The sequence below is a fragment of the Melanerpes formicivorus genome, unplaced genomic scaffold (genome assembly GCF_026170545.1).
Source record: "Melanerpes formicivorus ecotype bairdi unplaced genomic scaffold, bMelFor1.0.p_v2 SCAF_81, whole genome shotgun sequence".
NCBI lineage: Eukaryota > Metazoa > Chordata > Aves > Piciformes > Picidae > Melanerpes > Melanerpes formicivorus.
This window is the reverse complement of record NW_027142433.1, coordinates 1,582,651-1,604,733: the sequence shown is the minus strand read 5'-3', so window position 1 is coordinate 1,604,733 and position 22,083 is coordinate 1,582,651. Positions and strand designations below refer to the sequence as shown.

Sequence of the window (22,083 nt, the reverse complement as noted above, 5' to 3'; positions counted from 1 at the left end):
TGTTTTTCAGCCACACACAAGTGCCACCAGGTCCCTGGTTCCTGATGCTGCTGCGGCAGAGGTGTCTGGGTTTGCAGGTCCCACTGGAGGTCTCAGGTGCAGCCGTGCTCGTGGTGGGGCCAGCGTGGCAGCTGGAGCAGGGGATGGGTACACCCAGTGCCCCAAGACGCCGTTTCACCCGTGGGCATGCACCCCTTGCGCAGAGTGCCCAGGGGCTCGGGTCGGTGGGAACTGGGGTGCACATGGGGCAGACTTGTTTCTGCCCGGCCCGGTGCTCTCAGCTCCCTGCTCATTGAGGAAGGGCTGGGAGAGGACATGAGAAATCCTGAGCAGTGTATCCGAGGGCAGAGGCAGGCAGGTACTAACTACACGACATAAACAAAGCTTGTCCTCGCTCCAGGCTCGGCCCCGGAGAACCACGCTGCCACAGGCTACGTGGTCAGCACGGGCAAGACCTCTGACAGCCAGCAGGACCACAGGAAGGCAAACCAGAGCACACGCCCCTACCCCTGCCCTCCCCTTTCCCAGGCTGGCTGTCCCACCTCGGTTTCTGCCAGTGGACATGTCCTGATAGATGCTGAGCCATAGAGCACCCTCCTTGTCACCCAAGGAGATGGGCAGCTGGTGTGGGTCAGCCAAGAGGGTCCCTTAAGCATCCTTCCTCCTTCTCCTACGCTGTTGTTACCTGCCTGTGGTCCACCAAGCTCTCCCGACGCAGCACCTGCACACGGTGCAGCCCCCCAGCTCCTCCCCCACGAGCGGCCAGCTCCGGGCCGGGCTCACAGCAGTGCCCCTGGAGGAGGAGAGATGGCTTCTGAGGCGCTACAAGGAAAGCACGCAGGCAGATTCACGTAGCAAGTGTCTCTTCAGCGGGTTTGCCCCTATGCCTAGGTGCATCTACTGAGTACATGTATCTCTTAGCAAGTGTACTAGGAACTGTGCCACGCGTGACTTGGTGGTGCTGAACTAATGCATACACAAGTAGGGAGGGCTCCCTGTAACCCCTCCGAGCACAAAGTCCCTCCTGTCCAGCTGCAGGAGGATCCAAGGTGGAGGCACGATGGCACGACCTGCCAGGCCTCCTGGAGGCACACGGCTTTGGCACCTGCCCAGCTTGCTCATGGAGCTGCTGGATCTGGGAGGGCAGCCCGGTGCCAGACTGCCCCTAGGATGCTCGGGGCAGCAGAATCCAGCCCAAGTGCTGTAGCCGAGCTGTGATCCCTGGGCACAGAGCCAGGCAGAGCCAGGGTGCCTGCTGCTCCATGCCCACAGGCTGCTGCAGGCTTGGGCATTGGGCAGCAGCTGTTGAAAGCTCTATGTGCATTCCTCTCAGGACAGCTGAAGATGCAGGTTAACCCCGGGAGAGGAGGACCTGCAGATGTCCATTTGGAGCTTAATGGTGCTGACATCCTGCTGCTGTCTGCTGCGCAGCACCCGCAGGGCATCCAAAGTGCACTTCAGGGGCAGCTGAGCAGCTCTGGAGTGGCTGTGGCTGGTGAGAGGAGGCCCTCTCACCACAGTCTTACTGGGGTGGCATGCTCACTCCTCCCTGGCTGGCAGCAGCTGCCCACTCCAGCAGCTGGGCAAGGAGCTGAGAGCACCATAAGGGGGTCTGGCCAGCAGGGATGGGACCTCCTGCCCATCCAGCACAGCATGTCCAAAGCCCAAAATGTCCAGAGAGGTCCTGGGTTTGCCTTGTAATTGCACAGCCCACTATGGGCTAGTGGCTACTCCCAGCACCTCCTTGAGCAGGTAGTGGCTGCTGGGTGCTCCTGGCTCCAGCAGGCACATGACCTGCACGCATCCTTTCCCCCAGGCGCCTGCCTTGCACACGGGCTGGGAGCTTCCTCACAGAGAAAAGTCCAGTTGATCTTCCTCCCCTTTGGTCAGGGGGGAGAAGCTGCTCTGTCCTGATCATTGCCATCAAGAGCAAGCTGCATCAATAAATAACCCTTGTCTCAGCCCATAACGCTCCTGGGCTGGGGTCAGCCAGCCAGCAGGAGGTCTGAGTTGTCCCACGCCGTGCGTGGCTCTTCTTGCTGCCCTCAGGGTTTTCTCTGAGGCTTCACTGTACAATGAGAACAAGACCAGCTGCCTGGGTGTGGTTGCTAAGTCCGAGTGAAGTGGCTTTGGTTTGCATACAGGGCTCCTCGGGGGCTGGGGAGGAACGGGGACCAGACTAGGGGCAAGCAAAAGGTCATTCTTCACTGGCTGACTCCTGGAGAAGGCGATGGATGTCCTGGAAGGAGGGACGGTCTTTAGTGTCCCGCCTCCAGCAGCTGAGCATTAGCTTATACACTGAGTCAGGGCAAAGTGCAGGCTGGGGAAGGTAGATCTTCAAAACAAAAGGCAAAGATGACAAAGGAAGAGAGTTACTGCCAGGAAAAGCAAAAAGCAAACCACTCCTGAGGAGCCCCATGGCTCTGTGCCCCAGCGTAAGGGGGGGCTGTGCTGCCAAGTGCTCAGAGGCAGGGGGATCCCCCACCAGCACAATGGGGAGCTGGGGACACTTGCTCCTAGCTCCAGGCTGGAAAAAACACTGGAGAGGGCAAGCAGTGCCTTGGGCTACATAAAATCATAGAATCAGAATCGTCAGGGCTGGAAGGGAGCTCAAGGCTCAGCCAGCTCCAACCCCCTGCCATGGCCAGGGACACCTCACACCACAGCAGGTTGCTCACAGCCACATCCAGCCTGGCTGCAAACACCTCCAGGCAGAAGGCTTCCACCACCTCCCTGGGCAGCCTGTGCCAGGCTCTCACCACCCTCCTGGGGAACAACTTCTTCCTCACATCCAACCTGAATCTCCCCCTTTCTCATTTGCCACATTTGGCTCTTCACCAGGATGCCTTCCCAGAGGGGGTCCTGTCCTAAAACACTCCCAGAGCCAAGCTCCCTGTCTGGTCACCTCAAAGCCTTTCCCCTGGTCCCTGGTGCCCCAGGCACACCACTGCCTGTCCTGTCCCACCCCATTCCATCCCATCCCATGCTGCCCCTACCTGGCGGCCCTGGTCCCGGAAGAACTCTCCTGTGTTCTCGATGACCTGCTCGTCAGAGAGCTGGGAGTAGGGCTGCTCGCGGCACAGCGTGAAGGTCTCCCACAGCGTCACTCCGAACGCCCACACGTCACTGGCTGTCGTGAACTTGCCCTGGCCAGAGGCAGCAGAGTGGGGTCAGACTTGGGCACTGCCTTCTCTTATCAGAGAACCATAGAATTGTCAGGGCTGGAAGGGAGCTCAAGGCTCAGCCAGCTCCAACCCCCTGCCATGGCCAGGGACACCTCACACCACAGCAGGTTGCTCACAGCCACCTCCAGCCTGGCTGCAAACACCTCCAGGCAGGAGGCTTCCACCACCTCCCTGGGCAACCTGTGCCAGGCTCTCATCACCCTCCTGGGGAACAACTTCTTCCTCACAGCCAATCTCAATCTCCCCATTTCTAGTTTTGCTCCATCCCCCCCAGTCCTATCCCTCCCTGACACCCTCACAAGTCCCTCCCCAGCTTTCTTGGAGCCCCCTGCAGACACTGCAAGGCCACAAGAAGGTCACCTCAGAGCCTTCTCCTCTCCAGATTGCACAACCCCAACTCCCTCAGTCTGTCTCCATAGCAGAGCAGCTCCAGCCCTCTGCTCCTCCTCCTGGCCCTTCTCTGGACACCTTCCAGCACCTCCAGACCCTTCCTGGCACAGAGGCTCTAGCACTGGCCCCAGAGCTCCAGCTGTGGTCTCAGCAGAGTGGAGCAGAGGGGCAGAATCCCCTCCCTGGCCCTGCTGGCCACACTTCTCTTGCTGCAGCCCAGGCTCTGCTTGGCTCTCTGGGCTGCAAGTGCTCACTGCTGGCTCCTGCTGAGCTTCTTCTCCCCCAGCACCCCCAGGTCCTTTTCTTCAGGGCTGCTCTCAAGCCAGTCCCTGCCCAGCCCTATATAAGTGCTTGGGATTGCCCTGACCCACATGCAGAACCTATCTTGCTCCACTAACCCTGTGTACCCAGGTTACAAAACCTCTTTCTGGAGGCTTCAGCTTCCAAATATGGGCCTGGAGGGGTTGCAGGGGAAGGTGGTCCTGCAGATCTCCCCTCTCCCAGGGCCAGAGCCTGGTGAACTCCAGGTCCAGACTGCAGTGACTGCTCTGAGAGCTGGGGCTTAGTAAAGACCCAGCTCCCTGCAGAGATCAGTGCTCCCTCTTCCAGGTCTGACTGTGGCCAGGAGAAAACATCTACCGCCCCACCCACAGGCTGGGACACCAAAAGATCCCCACAGCATCCCCGCTCCACCTTGAGAAGCTGCTCCCATTCCTGCTTCCTGTGTGCTTCTCCCCAAGGCCAGGCTCCCGGGACAAGAGCCTTCCCTGACCCCTCGGCGCAAGCCCCAGAGGCAGCGCGCAGCCTCCGCCAGGGGCCCCCAGCCCCTGCATACCAGCAGGATGCTCTCCCAGGACATCCAGCGGATGGGGAGCACTGCCCGCCCCTGGATGCGGTAGTAGTCCCCACTGTAGAGGTTCCTGCTCATGCCAAAGTCAGCGATCTTGATGGTGTACTGCTTGCCCACCAGGCAGTTGCGTGTGGCCAGGTCGCGGTGCACGAAGTTGAGGGAGGAGAGGTACTTCATGCCCGAGGCGATCTGGGTGGCCATGAACCGCAGGTCCCTGTAGCTGCCAGCAGGGGACAAGAGAGGACTGAGTCACAGAATCATCACAGCATCAACCAGGTTGGAAGAGAGCTCCAAGATCACCAAGTCCAACCAATCACCCGACCTTAACTAATCAACCAGCCCATGGCACTGAGTGCCTCATCCAGGCTGCTCTTCAACACCTCCAGGGATGGGGACTCCACCACCTCCCTGGGAAGCACATCCCAGTGGCCAATCTCTCTCTCTGGGAAGAACTTCTTGCTAAGATCCAGCCTGAATCTCCCCTGGCAAGGCTTGAGACTGTGTCCTCTTGTTCTGGTGCTGGCTGCCTGGGAGAAGAGCCCAAGCCCCACCTGGCTGCAACCTCCCTTCAGGGAGTTGGAGAGAGCAAGAAGGTCTCCCCTGAGCCTCCTCTTCTCCAGGCTAAGCAACCCCAGCTCCCTCAGCCTCTCCTCCCAGGGCTGTGCCCCAGACCCCTCCCCAGCCTTGCTGCCCTTCCCTGGACACCTTCCAGCATCTCAACATCTTTCTTGAACTGAGGAGCCCAGAACTGGACACAGGACTCAAGGTGTGGCCTAAGCAGTGCAGAGCACAGGGCAGGATGAGCTCCCTGCTCCTGCTGGCCACACTGCTCCTGATGCAGGCCACTCCAGGGAGGACAGCAGCCAGCAGGTACCCGTCCCGAGTGGGATCCTGCCCTGCCAGGAAGGGTGCCCAGGGCAGGCAGCTGTGCCCAGCCTTGCCCAGGTGGCTGGCAGCGCTACCTGACGGTGGGTGCGTGGCTGGCAGTGGGGCTGGCTGCTTGCTGGCGGGACAGGAACTGGTTGAGGTCTCCGTTCTCCATGTACTCGGTGATCATGCAGAGGGGGTCGTCCGCGATGCACACCGCCAGCAGCCGGATGATGTTGGGGTCCTTCAGCCGCGACATGATCTTGATTTCCTTCAGAAAATCATTCCTTGCCGGGACAGAAACCACACAGCTCGGACAGACGGACCCAGAGGGGCGTGGGGGGACCAGCTGGGTGTGACACCCACCCACCCAAAGCCTCCTGGGGGGACACACAGGTCCTGTCCCCAGGGGTGGGGGTCCACGAAAGGGAGCACAGAGCTGATCTGTACACAGCTGTGGGGGGATCTCAGTGGGCACTGGGGTTAGGACCAGCAAGGCCCAAGAGTCCTGAACTGCAGCTGCCCAGGCAGCCCAGGCATGTGGTCCTCGCAGCTGCAGCAAGCACAGGGCTGCTGGAGCCTGGGAATGCTTTCCAGGCATCCTGGCTCTCCTTCAGGGGCTCCACAGAATTGTTAGGGTTGGAAGGGACCTCAAGGATCAGCCAGTTCCAACCCCCCTGCCATCAGGCTGCTCACAGCCACATCCAGCCTGGCCTTAAAACCCTCCAGGGTTGAGGCTTCCACCACCTCCCTGGGCAACCTGTGCCAGTGTCTGAAGGTGAAGAATGTCTTCCTAACATCCAGCACAGAATATGTGAGGGGCAATGCTGGGAGCTGTGCACCCCCCGCCCCAAGCCCCACACCTGGCATTCTTGTTGGCATCTGCTCGCAGCATCTTCACAGCCACCAGCACAGGGCAGTTGGAGCTGGCATCCAAGCCTTCCAGGGCAAAGTCCTTGCCTGCAAACTTCTCCATCCCTTCCACTTCACAGAGGTGAACCTGGAACGTGGGAAGTAGCACCCACTACCTCCACCAGCTGCCAGCCTCTGCCCATGCCTGCCAGCTGGGAAGTCTCACCCAAGCCCGGCCTGAAGCAGGTCCAGCTCCCACTCACCTCCCCAAACTGGCCTTCCCCCAGCTTCTCCTTGAAGCTCAGCAGCTTCCTGGGGAACTCCTCGACAGCCACATCCTTGCCAGAGAGCAGGTCCATGGTGAGGGCTGGCACCGAGTAGGTGTTGCCGCCCGTCACGCCCTGCAGGTTCACGATGTCGGCCTCGGCGTAGTGGGGGACGCCCTCGGGGACACTGGCCAGGGATGGCTTCATGGGGCCACTGCAGCCTAGGGGGCACAGCAGAGCCAGTCCTGCCATGGGTGTCCTGCTCTGCACCCTCTGCTTCCCAGGGCTTGCTCATGCTCCAGCCACAGGCTTCTCTGTCGTGCCCAGAGCCACCGCGCTGCCCGGGCATGGCTGAGTGCCTGTGCACTGCTCTGCTCCTTCCCCATCACCCACAACCCAGCACCAAGCAGCACTTGAGCAGGGATCAGAGGATGTTAGGTCCAACCCCCCTGCCAAAGCAGGACCACAGAATCCAGCCCAGGTTGCACAGGGATGCATCCAGATGGGATCGGTGCCCAACCTCTGCATCACCGGGGAAGAGATGCCGGAGCAAGCCCAGCGCAGCGGCGGGGACACAGCTCAGCCTAGCGGCGGGGACACAGCTCAGCCCAGCGGCGGGGCGGGGACACAGCTCAGCCTAGCGGCGGGGACACAGCTCAGCCCAGCGGCGGGGACACAGCTCAGCCTAGCGGCGGGGACACAGCTCAGCCCAGCGGCGGGGCGGGGACACAGCTCAGCCCAGCGCAGCGGCGGGGACACAGCTCAGCCCAGCGGCGGGGACACAGCTCAGCCCAGCGGTGGGGACACAGCTCAGCCCAGCGGCGGGGCGGGGACGCAGCTCAGCCCAGCGCAGCGGCGGGGACACAGCTCAGCCCAGCGCAGCGGCGGGGACACAGCTCAGCCCAGCGCAGCGGCGGGGACACAGCTCAGCCTAGCGGCGGGGACACAGCTCAGCCCAGCGGAGGGGACACAGCTCAGCCCAGCGGCGGGGACACAGCTCAGCCCAGAGGTGGGGACACAGCTCAGCCTAGCGGCGGGGACGCAGCTCAGCCCAGCGGTGGGGACACAGCTCAGCCCAGCGGTGGGGACACAGCTCAGCCCAGCGGCGGGGACACAGCTCAGCCCAGCGGCGGGGACACAGCTCAGCCCAGCGGCGGGGACACAGCTCAGCCCAGCGGCGGGGACACAGCTCAGCCCAGCGGCGGGGACACAGCTCAGCCCAGCGGCGGGGACACAGCTCAGCCCAGCGGCGGGGACACAGCTCAGCCTAGTGGTGGGGACGCAGCTCAGCCTAGCGGTGGGCACTGGTGACAGCTCCCGGGTGCAGGGTGTGCAGGCACTTGTGCAAACTCCCTCCCACCCCTCTGCCAGAGTGGCTGCAGATCGGCCGAAAGCTGGGGCTGAGGAGAGGGTGCTGCAGCAGGCTCCGTGCAGGGCAGATGGTTCTAAGCATGCAGTGCATAGAATCATAGGATCAAAGAATTGTCAGGGTTGGAAGGGACCTCAAGGCTCAGCCAGCTCCAACCCCCTGCCATGGCCAGGGACACCTCACACCACAGCAGGTTGCTCACAGCCACATCCAGCCTGGCTGCAAACACCTCCAGGCAGGAGGCTTCCACCACCTCCCTGGGCAGCCTGTGCCAGGCTCTCACCACCCTCATGGGCAACAACTTCTTCCTGATGTCCAATCTGAATCTATCCATCTCTAGTTTTGTTTCATCCCCCCCAGTCCTTTCCCTCCCTGACACCCTCACAAGTCCCTCCCCAGCTTTCTTGCAGCCCCCTGCAGATCCTGGAAGGCCACAATGAGGTCTCCTGGGAGCCCCCTCCTCTCCAGACCGAAGAGCCCCAGCTGAGCAGCATCCCAGCCCTCACCTGTGTCCTCCTCTCCCGGGCTGAACTCGGGCAGCTTGCGGATCAGGCGAGAGGGCTCCTGGTAGTCGGGCCCCAGGGGGTAGATGCGGTCGTAGGTGGAGCTGGACTCCTGCTCGCTGGAGGAGGAGGAGTGGTGCTGGTTGAACATGCTGGACTCGCTGGGCAGCGAGAGGCTGACGGTCATCTCGTCATCCAGCATCCGCCGGGACGCCTGCCGGAGGGGGCGAGGAGGAGCTGAGGCAGGGCTCCCCGCAGCACCACGGACGGGCTCTCCTGTGCTCTGTGGCTCCCTGGCACCGTGGTGGGGTCCAGCCCTCACTGCCACTCTATGGTGCCCTGTCCCAGGGCTACTGGTCCTGCCTCAGGAAGACATTTGTCCTCACGTCCTCCCCTTCCAGTGCCTGCCTCTGTGGAGGCGAGCTTGGCTCTGTGATTGCCCTCAGTTAGCTGGAGGCTGTAGTAACATTCCCTTGGGCTCTCCTCTTCCCCAGCCCAGCTTCAGGACAGAAGGTCTCAGACTCAACCACCCTGCTCAGCTAAATCCTCTTGCCTGGGAGATGGGTGTAAAGCACAGCCTTCCTGACGAGGGGAAGGGAGCATCAGCCCCCACAGAGAGGCTCCTCTCCCTGTGTGAACTCTCAGCAGGGCCTGCCCAAGATGAGCCCATTGCCTGGGGACACCCCAGCAGCCACCCCACACTTGCCCACCTTCTCCAGCATCTTCTGCCAGAACTGCCTCCAGAGTATGATGACGATGATGGCTACCAGGATGAAGATGATGGCTACCAGGCACCCGATCAGGATGCGTGTGTTGCTGTCGTCTATCTTGAGCGTGGGGTCTGCCCAGAGAAGGTGACAGCAAGAGCCAGTTACACTGGGGTGTGGGGAGAGCCCTCACCCATCTCCTTCATCAGATCACAGGGTGTCAGGGGTTGGAAGGGACCTCCAAAGAGCATCCAGACCAACCCCCCTGCCAGAGCAGGAGCAGAGAACCCAGCACAGGGCACACAGAACACATCCAGAGGGGGCTGGGAAGGCTCCAGAGAAGGAGACTCCACAACCTCTCTGGGCAGCCTGCTCCAGGCCTCTGGGACCCTCCCAGTGCAGAAGTTCCTCCTCATGCTGAGCTGGAGCCTCCTGTGCTGGAGTTTCCATCCATTGCCCCTTGTCCTATCCCAGGGAGCAAGTGAGCAGAGCCTGTCCCCTCCCTGCTGACCCCCAGCCCTCAGCTATTGATAGACATTGATCAGATCCCTCTCAGCCGCCTTCTCTCCAGACTGAACAGCCCCAGGGCTCTCAGCCTCTCCTCCCCAGGCAGTGCTCCAGTCCCCTAATCATCCTGGTAGCCTCCCTTGGACTCTCTCCAGCAGATCCCTGTCCCTCCTGAACTGAGGAGCCCAGAGCTGGATGCAATGTTCCAGGGGAGGTCTCAGCAGGGCAGAGCAGAGGGGGAGGAGAACCTCCCTGGCTCTGCTGGCCACACTCCTCTTGATGCAGCCCAGGATCCTGAGATGGGTCTCCCCACCCAGCTCAGGGCGATGTGCTTTCTGATGCCTTACCATAAGTGGTGGGGACCATGGGCATCTCGGGGGGGGGCATTGAGTTGTTGTACATGGCTGCATCTGGCGAGGGAGAAGAGGAGACCATCAGGGCAGGGGGCACAGAGATGTTTCACAGCCCCACTCCCTCCTCGAACAAAACAAACCCTCCAGGAGGGTCTGGCCCCCGGGGGACTTGTGTCGACAGATACCCGACTGGAAGGTGATCTCACTGAACATCATCCAGGTGTCAGCAAAGTAGTACTGGCACTTGATGGCGCTGGCCATGCGGTGCAGCAGGGGCACGGTGACGAAGCGGGCGCTGGGGTTCACATCGTCCAGCACCAGCGCCGAGGAGACGGCGCCCGGCTCCCACTCGCTGCCGTCGGCGCGGAAGTAGCACTGCACCTCCTTGAAGATCTTCACCCCTTTGGCGAACAGGTTGTTGCAGTGGACCTGCGCGGCAGCCCGGTCAGCCCAGCCACCGCCGGGGGCGGGAGGGGCGGCCGGGGAGAGAGGAGGCGAGAGGGGAGAGGGGGAGAGCAGAGGGAGGAGGCAGGGGAGAGGGGAAGGGAGGAGGCAGGGGAGAGGGGAAGGGAGGAGGCAGGGGAGAGGGGAAGGGAGGAGGCAGGGGAGAGGGGAAGGGAGGAGGCAGGGGAGAGGGGAAGGGAGGAGGCAGGGGAGAGGGGAAGGGAGGAGGCGGGGGGGGGGGAAGGGAGGAGGGAGGGGAGAGGGGGGGAGAGGAGGCAGGGGAGAGGAAGGTGGGTAGGGAAGAGGGGGAGGGGGGCAGGGGAGAGGAGGAGGGGGCAGGGGAGAGGAGGAGGGGGCAGGGGAGCGGCGGCTGGGGCACGCAGACCTTCATGGCGGTGAAGTTCCTGATGCGGTCGAACTCGAAGGTGATCTCCACGTAGCCGCCGGCGGTGCTCTCGTTCCGCCAGCCCACGTAGTCGTAGCCCGGCCAGACGTGGTACTCGTGGGTCTGCGTGAAGTCATCCAGCCCTGACACGCCGTCCGTCAGCTGGCCCAGGCCCTCCGTCATGCTGGTGGTGCAGGGGAAGGATCGTGAGTCTCACCGACCTGCTGTGGTGGGTGGGAAATGCCGCCCCCCACTCCCCCCCCAACATACAACTGCCAGAGCAGCTCAGATGGGAAGCAAAAGGAGCTCTATTTACAAGCCAAAAGGACAAGCTAAAATAGGAAATGCACTGAATGTGTACAGAATACACAACAGTTACACCTGGTGAGTCACAGAGCTGGCAGGGCTGGAAGGGAGCTCAAGGCTCAGCCAGTCCCAACCCCCTGCCATGGCCAGGGACACCTCACACCACAGCAGGTTGCTCACAGCCACCTCCAGCCTGGCTGCAAACACCTCCAGGCAGGAGGCTTCCACCACCTCCCTGGGCAGCCTGTGCCAGGCTCTCACCACCCTCCTGGGGAACAACTTCTTCCTCACAGCCAATCTCAATCTCCCCATTTCTAGTTCTGCTCCATCCCCCCCAGTCCTGTCACTCCCTGACACCCTCACAAGTCCCTCCCCAGCTTTCTTGCAGCCCCCTGAAGATCCTGGAAGGCCACAATGAGGTCTCCTGGGAGCCTTCTCCTCTCCAGCCTGCACAACCCCAACTCCCTCAGTCTGTCCTCACAGCAGAGCAGCTCCAGCCCTCTGCTCCTCCTCCTGGCCCTTCTCTGGACACCTTCCAGCACCTCCAGAGCCTTCCTGGCACAGAGGCTCCAGAACTGGCCCCAGAGCTGCAGCTGTGGTCTCAGCAGAGTGGAGCAGAGGGGCAGAATCCCCTCCCTGCCCTGCTGGCCACACTTCTCTTGCTGCAGCCCAGGATACAAGAAACCCCCCTGGACAAAGCCAGGGGTTTACCAATACCTTCCTCTTCTTCCCCCTCTTCCCCCCTGTACAATGGACAAGAGAAGAACAGAGCAAAGCTAGGAGCAGCTTGTTAGTACTTAACCACAATGAGAAGGCAGCCAAGGTCAGCAAGCCAGCAGAAGCCACCAGTTAGTATCTGCTAGAGTGCAGGGGACTGAAAAGAGAGAGAGTTAGTGTACACAACCACCTTTATGTTAGATATCAGACCAGTGGGATGGGGGAGACTCAGATTGGCTGTGAGGAAGAAGTTGTTGCCCAGGAGGGTGGTGAGAGCCTGGCACAAGCTGCCCAGGGAGGTGGTGGAAGCCTCCTGCCTGGAGGTGTTTGCAGCCAGGCTGGAGGTGGCTGTGAGCAACCTGCTGTGGTGTGAGGTGTCCCTGGCCATGGCAGGGGGTTGGAGCTGGCTGAGCCTTGAGCTCCCTTCCAGCCCTGACAGCTCTGTGGTTCTGTGATTTTTTAAACCTTATCATTGTTTTTCTGTTTACATCCAGTGGTAAACTATTTACATTCTATCACTTTCTGTTCAAGCTCTAAGGAAAATATTGCTAGGCACAGCCTAAACCTGCCACAGCTCCCAGCACCTGCTGCCCAGCAGCTCCTCACAGCCCCTGGGGAGTTCAGGAGGGGGGTTTGATCTTCTTCACTTTCTCTCTGGAAAAGACTCTGCAATGCTGGGTGTGCAGGGCTGTTAGTGTAAATTAAAGAGTAGGGAAGGGCATGGAGCTGGTGGAGAGGGTCCAGAGGAGGCCATGAAAATGATCTGGGGGTTGAAGCGGCTCTGCTACAAGGACAGGCTGAGGGAGCTGGGGGTGTGCAGCCTGGAGGAGAGAAGGCTCTGGGGACACCTCATAGCAGCCTGCTAGGACCTGAAGGGGATGCCAGGAAGGCTGGAGAGAGACTGTTTGCAAAGGCCTGCAGGGACAGGACCAGGGACAATGGCTTCAACTAGAGAAGGGCAGATTGAGATTGGATGGTAGGAGCAAGTTCTGCACCATGAGGCTGGTGGAACACTGGCACAGGTTGCCCAGGGAGGTGGTTGAGGTCCCTTCCCTGGAGATACTCAAGGTGAGGCTGGATGAGGCCCTGGGCAGCCTGATCTAGTTGAGGGTGTCCCTGCTGGCTGCAGGGAGGTCAGGCTGGGTGAGCTTTGGAGATCCGTTCTGGCCTGGACCATTCTGTGACTCCCCATCATGCTCTGCCCATCACAGTGTGCAGCCTCCCAGAGCCATCCATGCTTCAGGGAGACCCCTGACTTGCTCTGTTGAGGATCATCACTTCAGCCTGCAAAGGCAGGGGAGAAACAAGGCCATCCCCTCCTAGAGCCACAAGGTGTGCAAGCCTGCCCAGTCCTCACCTGTACCCAAATGCTCCATCATACACTGAGTCATTCAGGTAGATGACAGTGCCCCCAGGAAGGACGAGCTGCTGCCCGGCCGGAGCGTTGTAGGACACCAGACCATCTGTGGGGAGGGAAGGGTGAGCAACCACCCACATCAGGCACCTCACTGCTGGTGACCCCAGCCAGCCCAGGGATTGCCCCCAGCCAGCCTGGGATTGCCCCCAGCCAGCCTGGGATTGCCCCCAGCCAGCCAGGGATGCTCCCAACCAGCCCAGGGATTGCCCCCTGCCAGCCCAGGGATTGCCCCCAGCCAGCCCGGGATGCCCCCAGTGGGACTGACAGCACCCATCAGGATAGACTGCACCCATCAGGACAGACGCCCCCCCAGTGGGCTCTGGGTACCCAGGGACAGGCAGGGGACCCCTGGACCCACCCAGCCAGACGCAGCCGTAGAGCTCCACGCGCAGGCAGACGTTCATGGAGTGGTCAGTGACGGGGATGAAGCGCACGAAGCGAGCGATCAGCGGCGGCTCCAGGTCCTTGAGGACAATGTCGTAAGGGTTGGTGTTCCCATCCAGCACCTGGGGAGAGAGAAGCGTGGTGGGGCTGGGCAGGATCAGCCCCCCCAGCGCAGCCCCCCTGCACCTCCTCACCTGCCTGCCGTGGCGGTTCCTCCAGGAGATCCAGCGGGTGCCGTCCCGGCTGTAGTTGATCTTATACATGGGGGCGAACTCGTTGCCATGGCCCCCAGCGTGGCGGCCCTGGGTGCCCACCAGCGTGATGAAGTGCAGAGCACGCAGGTCAATCTGCAGGAACTCCTTCAGGTCATCAGGCTCCACTGGGATCTCAGGGCACCAGGCACCATCACCATCCTCGGAGTCCAGTCTGTGACGCCAGAGCGGAGGAGCCGTTAGCAGGTGGCCAAAGCCAGCCCAGTGTCCCTTTTCATAGGACCACAGAGCTGGCAGGGCTGGAAGGGAGCTCAAGGCTCAGCCAGCTCCAACCCCCTGCCATGGCCAGGGACACCTCACACCACAGCAGGTTGCTCACAGCCACCTCCAGCCTGGCTGCAAACACCTCCAGGCAGGAGGCTTCCACCACCTCACTGGGCAGCCTGTGCCAGGCTCTCACCACCCACAAGGGGAACAACTTCTTCCTCACAGCCAATCTCAATCTCCCCACTTCTAGTTTTGCTCCATCCCCCCCAGTCCTATCCCTCCCTGACACCCTCACAAGTCCCTCCCCAGCTTTCTTGGAGGCCCATTCAGACACTGGAAGGCCACAATGAGGTCTCCTGGGAGCCTTCTCCTCTCCAGACTTTGCCCCTCCATGGCAGGCCAGGTCCTGCTGTGGCTGTCACAGGAAGGTTCTTGCACTCACCGGCCGTACTTGGCAGCTGTGGACTCTGACCACTGGCTGGAGGCTGAGATGTCCTCATCAGGGATGTGCCCTCCCGACATTCCCAAGGGGTACCGGCACACCGCTGCAACGAGACGGGCAGGGCGCTGAGCGGGCAGCCCTCCTCGCCGCCCCAGCCAGCATGGGTGCTGAAAGGCAGCACGGCGCTGCCGGGGCTGGAGCAAGCCACCACACCTGCAGCACCGCGGGCACCACAGCCCGGCCAGCTCGGGCACAGCACTCGCCGTGCCTCGGGCTTACAGAGGCGGGGTGGAGCGTGATGGGATGGTCCTGCACCAGCAGGCACCTGCCTGGGCAAACGGAGCCACCGGGCAGGCACAGATGCCAGCCCAGATGGAAGCAGAGCCAGGAGCAAGGGGAGGCCAAGCTGCTAGACACATCCAGCCCCCAGCCCCAGAGCTCCCTTTGGCCTCGCTGGGCAGCGTTTCAGCTGTGCTGGAGGGAGAGCCCATGGGCTGGCACTGTTGTCCTTATGCCCCTTGCTCTGGGGGCACCCAGAGGGCTCTTTCTAGAGGCCGCTTGCCCCAGAAACCTATCCGCAGCAACCTGTTCCCTTCCATGCCTCCCTGCCGCTCCCTCCACCTGCCTGGGGGAACAAGTGACAGAGCAGCCACTCACCCTCCCTGCCAGCCCCACGGCTCATCGCCAGCACCGCTCCTGCCTGGGCCCTGAGCGGAAAAGTACCTGGGGTGGCAGTTGGGCTGCGTCCCCGAGTGGCACCGCATCCACCCCGCTTCCCCGGAGTTATTTTTTCACTCCCTGCTGCCAGGAGAGCTGCTGAAAGGCTGACTTGTCTGGCCGTGTTTACCGTCTGGCCGCCGGCTCCAGCCCGCAGCGCTCCCTCTGCACGGAACCCCGAGCAAACCCCTGCCCCGCAGCGCCAGGACCGGGGTGAGGAGGCAGTGCTGGAGCCCCGAGCAAACCCCTGCCCCGCAGCGCCAGGACCGGGGTGAGGAGGCAGTGCTGGAGCCCCGAGCAAACCCCTGCCCCGCAGCGCCAGGGCTCGGATGCAGTGCTGGAGCCCCGAGCAAAGCCCTGCCCCGCAGCGCCAGGACCGGGGTGAGGAGGCAGTGCTGGAGCCCCGAGCAAACCCCTGCCCCGCAGCGCCAGGGCTCGGATGCAGTGCTGGAGCCCCGAGCAAACCCCTGCCCCGCAGCGCCAGGGCTCGGATGCAGTGCTGGAGCCCCCAGCAAACCCCTGCCCCGCAGCGCCAGGGCTCGGATGCAGTGCTGGAGCCCCGAGCAAACCCCTGCCCCGCAGCCGCCAGGACCGGGGTGAGGAGGCAGTGCTGGAGCCCCGAGCAAACCCCTGCCCCGCAGCGCCAGGACCGGGGAGAGGATGCAGTGCTGGAGCCCCGAGCAAACCCCTGCCCCGCAGCGCCAGGGCTCGGATGCAGTGCTGGAGCCCCGAGAAAACCCCTGCCCCGCGGCGCCAGGGCTCGGATGCAGTGCTGGAGCCACCTCCTGCTCCCGCCCGGTGCTGCACCGGCAAGGAGCCCACGTCCCAGCACCAAGTGGCATGAGAGTTGGCACAGTGGGGAGCATCTCTACTCGTCTCCATCTCTCTCAGTTGCGATGCTCTGTGCCAAATGCCCACTGAAGTCTTGCCAAAGGTGAATGCAGCCCAACTCCTTTGCCCTACACAAGAACCACCCTGTCCAGGCAGAGCCAATGCTCCCAGCCCTCGATGGCTGCAGGAGAAACAGAGTTGCTTCCCATGCAAGCTCCAGGGAAGAGCCATTCAACCCATGCCATGAATGGAAGAAGTCTTTGAAGGGACTTGACACAGGGATGCCCCAGGGGAACCCTGACACGCTGGAGGAGCCTTGACTCTGTGCCCATGGCTGCAGTGCAGGAGGGGGCTGAGCCCTGCAGACACAGCCACCCCAGCACACTTCTGCTGCTGCCATGCAGGGCAGTGTTGTGGTTTCTGAGCAGAGGCCAGGCACCCAGTCAAGTTGCTTTACTAAAGCCAGCCTTGGTCTGCTGTGAAACCACCAAAGCAAGCATGCCCCAGCAGCAGCAAGCAGTGCCCCAGCACCTTGCCCTCTGCACACTGCAGCCTAAAACCTGAGTGAGCTTTGAGGAGTCCCCAGTAGAGAAGGACCCCGCTCAGAGCCCAGGGTTCCAGTTGCAGTGTGCTGCCCATACCCCAGTGCCCTGCCAGCACGCTGGTGCCAGGAGAGGTGGCACACAGAAGATGCTTTCTGGGTCACTGGTGGTGGCCAAGCTGTGTGCAGGACAGCAGAGTGCCCAGGCAGGCAGGGCCCCTGGGGCCATCCCACCCTGCTCCCAGAGCTGGGGGAGTCCTGCAGACAGCAGAGGTGCTGCAAGCCCAAGCTTGGACACCCTAGCAGGAGCATGGCTCAGGGAAGCACAGCTCACTGCCCTTTGCAGTCAGCTGGTTCCCATCTCACTTACCAGGGTTGACCTGGGCTCTTGCAGCCTGTGGGACATGCAGCAGCAGCAACAGCAGCAGGGCTGGTCTGGGGGTGGCCGGCATGGCAGCAGTCCTGTGGAGACAGAGCCAGGACCCATCCTGCTGAGGCAGCTGAGCCATGCTCATCCTGCTTGAGTAGCCAGTTGAGAAGGAGAGAGCTACCCCAGCATGGGAGCCTATGGCCACACCTCAGCCCCTGAGGAGGAGCAGAGCTCCAAGCCTCACACTTGTGATGGTGCTCGAAGGGGTCTTGGTGTCCCCACCCCCTTCACCACCCCCACCTCAGGAGCCACAGCAGCACAGTGCTGCACCAGCACAGCTCTGGCACAGGCAGGTATCGTGGCCCTGCTGCATCCCTGGAGCCAGCCACAGAAAATGGCCACAGGACCCAGATCAAGCTCCCAGGGCTCTGCTCGAGGTGATGCCATCCAGCTCCACCGATGAGCAGAAGGGCTCCAGCTGGGCTGCCCACCCTTGGATGGCTTGGAGAGCAAGACACTGCACAGCCCCAGCATGGAACACAGTGACAGCATGGCACAGCATGGCACAGCATGGCATGGCACGGTGCTCCCCTGCCTCAGGACAGCTAATAGCAGCCTGAGGTTGGCAGCCTGTTTACTGGGAGAGTTGTCTATGGCAGAGAGGATCTGGGGGCCCTGGGTGGCACAGAAAGGTGTGACAGAGGGCATGGGAGCCAGCTTGCACCCACTGCCCTCTGGGGAGCGGGGGGAGGGCTAGGGGGGACCCAAGGGTCTTGGCAATGGGGCCTTTGGCTACAGCAGTGGGAGGCAAAGGGATGGTGCTGGCAGGGGTCACAGGATCAGAGGATGTTAGGAGTTGGAAGGGGCCTCAGGAGATCCTCCAGTCCAACCCCCCTGCCAGAGCAGGAGCAGAGAACCCAGCACAGGGCACACAGAACACAGCCAGATGGGGCTGGGAAGGCTCCAGAGAAGGAGACTCCACAACCTCTCTGGGCAGCCTGCTCCAGGGCTCTGGGAGCCTCACAGAGCAGGGTGCAGCCCATGGCAGGAGGTGATGCTCCTGGGCCCAGCCCTGGGATGTGCCTGCCCTCTGCATCAGCGCTGCCACAGAGCCACTTTGCAGGGCAGCAGACACTGCCAGCAGACACTGCCATGGCTCTGACGAACCCCTGGCTGCCAGGGGCTGCCAGGAACCCTCAGAGCTCAAACAGCTCCTGCTGTACCCACATACCTCTGGGGAGCCACCAAGGGGCATGGCACCACACTAGGAGGGGCATCAGGGACACCCTTAACACATCACCAGCTCTGCCACGGACTGCCTGGGTGCCCCCTCCCCTCACTTGCCACGGGGAGGTTTGCTGTGCTGGAGCAGCCAGCACTCCTCTCTGGTTCTTATCAAAAAAAGGCTATTTTCAGCTATTTTCCTTGCACATTAACCTAACAGCTTGAACAGCCTGGGGGGCTAAAGGGACCATAGCTCCTGACCAAACAGGACCTGGCTGCTCTTGTGTGCTGAGGTAAATCCCACCCAGTTTCACCCTGCCAGGGATGCTCCTGTATCTACCTAATGTGGGCACCCACAGTCTCCACCACCCAGAGAAAGCCCAGACCCATCCTGGACCCAGGGGAAGCCCCCATGCTGCAGGGCCCCACTGAGAGAGGCTGGATCTAGCCCTGCTCCCTGGCAAAACCAGGGCTTGACCCAGCCAGAGCCATGCCAGCACCCAAGGGGAGTGCAAAGCCCTGGGGGCTGCCTCCCACCCCCCGCTGGAGGCTCCCTGCACCCAGCAGAGTGCTGCTGGAAGCCCAGGGACCACTGCTCAATACCACAAGCTCTGCAGGAGGCACAAATCAACAGTGGGGGTGAGGGTGATTCCCCCCTACCCCCCATTTCTCCACCCCCCTTTTTTCCCCACCCCTTCCCACCCCCCCTTTTCCCCCCTTCTTCCTGGGAAGGTTTAGTTGGCTGCAGCTAAGAGCTGCAAGTAGGAATGTCAGCTGCAGGGCTGAGAGGTGCAGACGAGGCTGCTGAGTTTGGGGATGGCCACTTCCCCCAGCATTCAAAATCTCAATTTCCTCCTGCATTCCAACAAAAAACAACCATCCAGGGATAGTTCTTTCCCCACACCCCCTCCTGCCCCCCCCCTATTCTTTCAGGCTGAGTAAACTCTTCAAGCATCAGGAGGCCAGATGCTGTAGTGTCCCGCAGGGAAGTCATTTACATTTAGTCTAATAAAGGGGAACGGTCCTGGCTCAGCTGCCGCGAAGGGCTCGCAGCTCCTCAGGGGAGGAGCAGGGCTGGGGAAGGAGGGGACAGGAGGGAGACGGTGACTCAGGCTGGGGGCTAAGGGACAGGCAGTCAAACAGCGCCAAGCAGCGCTGGCAACCCAGCTGGAAATCATTTTTTGTTCCAGCAGCCCTGCTAAAGAGATAGCTTTGCAATGTTTTGTCTGAAAATGTTTGCCGAGAGCTTTTCGGTCGCTGGAAAGCCTCAGCGCGGAGAAGCTGCTCCGCGGCTCCTCCCTGGTGCCGCCTGCGCTTGGGAGCTCCCCTCCGCTCCTGCTTTCGGCTTTTCTGGGGGTGGTTTGGTTGAGTTTTTTTCCCTCCCTTCCTTCTTATTCTACTCAAATCGCCAGGGAGAATGAGCAGGAAAACAAACGAACCTCAGGGTTGTTTCGAAACAAACCCCAGCCGGGCCGTGGTCCCTCTCGCCCTCAGCCCCTGCTGGCTGCCCAAGTCCCCAGCTCACTTCCCAGGTGGATGCCAGGCTAGAGGCCTCATCCACACCAGAGCAGCAGCGCCTGTGGGGAGCAGGGGGGGCTCGACAGCAGCAGCCTGAACCCTCTGCACACCCAGGTGCTGGACAGGGGTCTGCCAAGGCTCCTGTCACAGAGCTCCCATCCTCACATGAGCCCATGAGCTGGGAGGGTGGGCAGTTGGGACGTGCCAAGGCCACGCTGGAGAGAGCATCCCCCAGTGGTGAGAGGCTCCCTGTGACCCTAGGCCATGACCCAGGGCATGCAGTGTTTTGGTAAGGGGGTTCGGGACCCCCTCCAGCTGCCACTACAGCCCCCATCATGCCACGGCACGGGCGCAGCCTCGGTGGGAGCGCAGTACAGCATGCTGGGACCTGTAGTCCTCACCTCTCCAAAATGCCATTTTAGACCTTCTCTGGGCTGGCTGTATCCCCATTTTCTGCAGCAGCAAGCGCCTGCCCAGCTGCAGGCTGGCCAGCTCAGCGGAGAGCACCGCAGCCATGCAGGGTGCAGAGGGCAGCTGGCACTTCCTTGCGGCTGTCAGTACGTGCCCGCGGCTGCCAGCTGTCCTTGAGAGACCTGCCAGCAGCACAGCCCCCGGCTGTGGCACCCGGCAACGTGGTCTTCTGGGTGCAGCTCCTCAGCAGCTGAAAGCTTGCAGCCCTTGCTCCTCGCTGCGTGCCACGGCGCACAGTGCCACCCTGCCACGGCGCCTGGCATCGCCCCGCCACGGCGCAGCGCCGCGCAGCACCGCTCCGCTGCCCCGCACGGCGGGGAACCCGCAGCCGCGAACCCGCAGCCGCGGCGAGAGGCAGGATGCTCAGCAGCACCACGGCAGAGGTCCTGCGTCCCCCTTGTCCCGTGTGCGCCCTGGTGCCCGGCCGCAGGACCTTGGGGACGGCGGGGCCTCCCTGGCTGGCCAGCACCACCGCCAGCTCTGCCAAGAGACACACGGGCGGGAGCCGAGCAGGGACACCAGGAAGCGCTGGCCTGGCAGAGAGGCACTGGGGGGAAACGCTGGCAGTGGGGGGCAAAGCGGAGAGATGGAGCCAGATGTCACCTCCCGGAGCGGAGACGCAGCCCTGCTGCCGCCCCAGCGCCTTCCCGGACGGATCCGCACCCCGGCCCCTGCCCCAGGCTCCGAGGCGAAGCAGAGCTGACCCCACATCCCCCAGAACCCCAAACCCCGGGGAGGGGGAGGGCGGCAAACGGCTCCCCGCGAACCCCAGAGCAACTCACCAGAGCAGGGTGGCCGCAGCAAGCCGGCGAGCAGGCTCCTTGCCCCTCGCCCGGGGCCGGGGGGAGCCAGGCGAGGAGCAAACTTTCCCGGGCTGATGCAAGATGCCTCTGGGAGCTCGTTTGCATTCTGCGGATTCCTGGGAGCCGGCCAGAAATCCCACAATCCTACATCTTACACATTTGGTTTCAATTAGGGAGCGGAGAGAGAGGCTGGGGGGGGAGGCAGGGGGGAGCCAGTCACCAATCCAGGCTGGCTGCTCAGCAGAGGTTATTTTCCTCGGCCCCAGGGAATGTGTGCAAAGCTATAATTTACAGCAAAACCCATTCATAGCGAGAGAGAGAGAGAGAGGGAGAGAGAGAGAAAGAGAGAGGAGAAAAAGAAAGAAAGAAAGAAAGAAAGAAACAAATCCCTGTGGCTGGGGATGGACCTGAAAGCAAGGGGCAGTGCTCTGCTCCCCGGCTGGCGAGTCCAGGACCCTCCCCCTGCGCCGTGGACTGCGTGGATCAGGCTGCATGAGGCTGCATGAGGCGCTCCACCAGCCCCTGTGGCCGGTCTGGAAGGTGCCACATAGGCTGCCCTGCTCCGGGCCCCCCCCCCGGGATGGGTGCCAGGCTCTTGCCCAGCCAGGACACTGGCTGGAGATGTGACCTGTCCTGGCACATGTGTGGCAGTTTGACAGAGTCACAGAGACAGTCAGGTTGGAACAGGGCCTCAGCACCACCAAGCCCAGCCCAGAGCCCTGCTCTGCAAGGCTCAGCCCTAAACCACAGCCCCAAGCACCACAGCCAAACCACCTTCAAACACCTCCAGCCTTGGGCACTCCACCACCTCCCTGGGCAGCACATTCCAGTCCCTGACCACTCTTGCCAGCACAAAATTCTTCCTCCTGTCCACTCTGAACCTCCCCAGTGGCAGCTTGAGGCCATTCCCTCTGTTCTGTCACTAATGACCTGTGAGGAGAGACCAGCAGCAGCCTCTCCACAAGGTCCTTTCAGGGAGCTGCAGACAGCAGTGAGGTCTCCCTCAGCCTCCTCTGTTCCACACTAACCATCCCCAGCTCCTTCAGTCTCTCCCCATCAGATTTATCTCCAGGCCCTTCCCAGCTTCCTTGCCCTGCTCTGCCCTGGCTCCAGCACCTCCACATCTCTCTGGTGTTGAGCTGCCCAGAACTGGACACAGCACTCCAGGTGTGGTAGTGGTTTTAA

General features: G+C 62.0%; 1 protein-coding gene across 4 annotated transcripts; it reads right to left on the bottom strand.

Annotated features, from left to right (window-relative positions):
* Positions 1 to 846: 846 nt before the first annotated feature.
* On the bottom strand, positions 847 to 21,040 carry DDR2 (discoidin domain receptor tyrosine kinase 2). Of its 4 annotated transcripts, none has more exons than XM_068164518.1 (17): positions 20,878 to 20,959; positions 16,883 to 16,974; positions 14,424 to 14,526; positions 13,697 to 13,928; positions 13,477 to 13,624; positions 13,059 to 13,164; positions 10,679 to 10,862; positions 10,035 to 10,278; positions 9,844 to 9,906; positions 8,993 to 9,123; positions 8,286 to 8,496; positions 6,408 to 6,631; positions 6,156 to 6,292; positions 5,388 to 5,579; positions 4,411 to 4,645; positions 2,997 to 3,146; positions 847 to 2,335 (listed from the first exon to the last, which is right to left on the bottom strand). In XM_068164518.1, exons 2-17 carry the CDS (start codon positions 16,962 to 16,964, stop codon positions 2,198 to 2,200), a joined length of 2,580 nt encoding a protein of 859 aa, XP_068020619.1. In that variant the 5' UTR covers positions 16,965 to 16,974; positions 20,878 to 20,959; the 3' UTR covers positions 847 to 2,197. The 4 variants fall into 4 exon arrangements, with proteins under 4 accessions (XP_068020619.1, XP_068020620.1, XP_068020621.1 ...); XM_068164519.1 differs by having other exon boundaries at positions 4,411 to 4,639; XM_068164520.1 differs by having other exon boundaries at positions 10,056 to 10,278.
* Positions 21,041 to 22,083: the final 1,043 nt, after the last annotated feature.

Coding starts and splice junctions, on each gene's coding strand:
- DDR2 (XM_068164518.1), bottom strand. CDS start 16,964: ATGCCGGCCACCCCCAGACCAGCCCTGCTGCTGTTGCTGCTGCTGCAT. Junction 13,625..13,696: donor GGAACCGCCACGGCAGGCAG/GTGAGGAGGTGC, acceptor CTCTCTCCCCAG/GTGCTGGATGGGAACACCAA. Junction 6,293..6,407: donor GGGAAGGCCAGTTTGGGGAG/GTGAGTGGGAGC, acceptor CCCACGTTCCAG/GTTCACCTCTGTGAAGTGGA.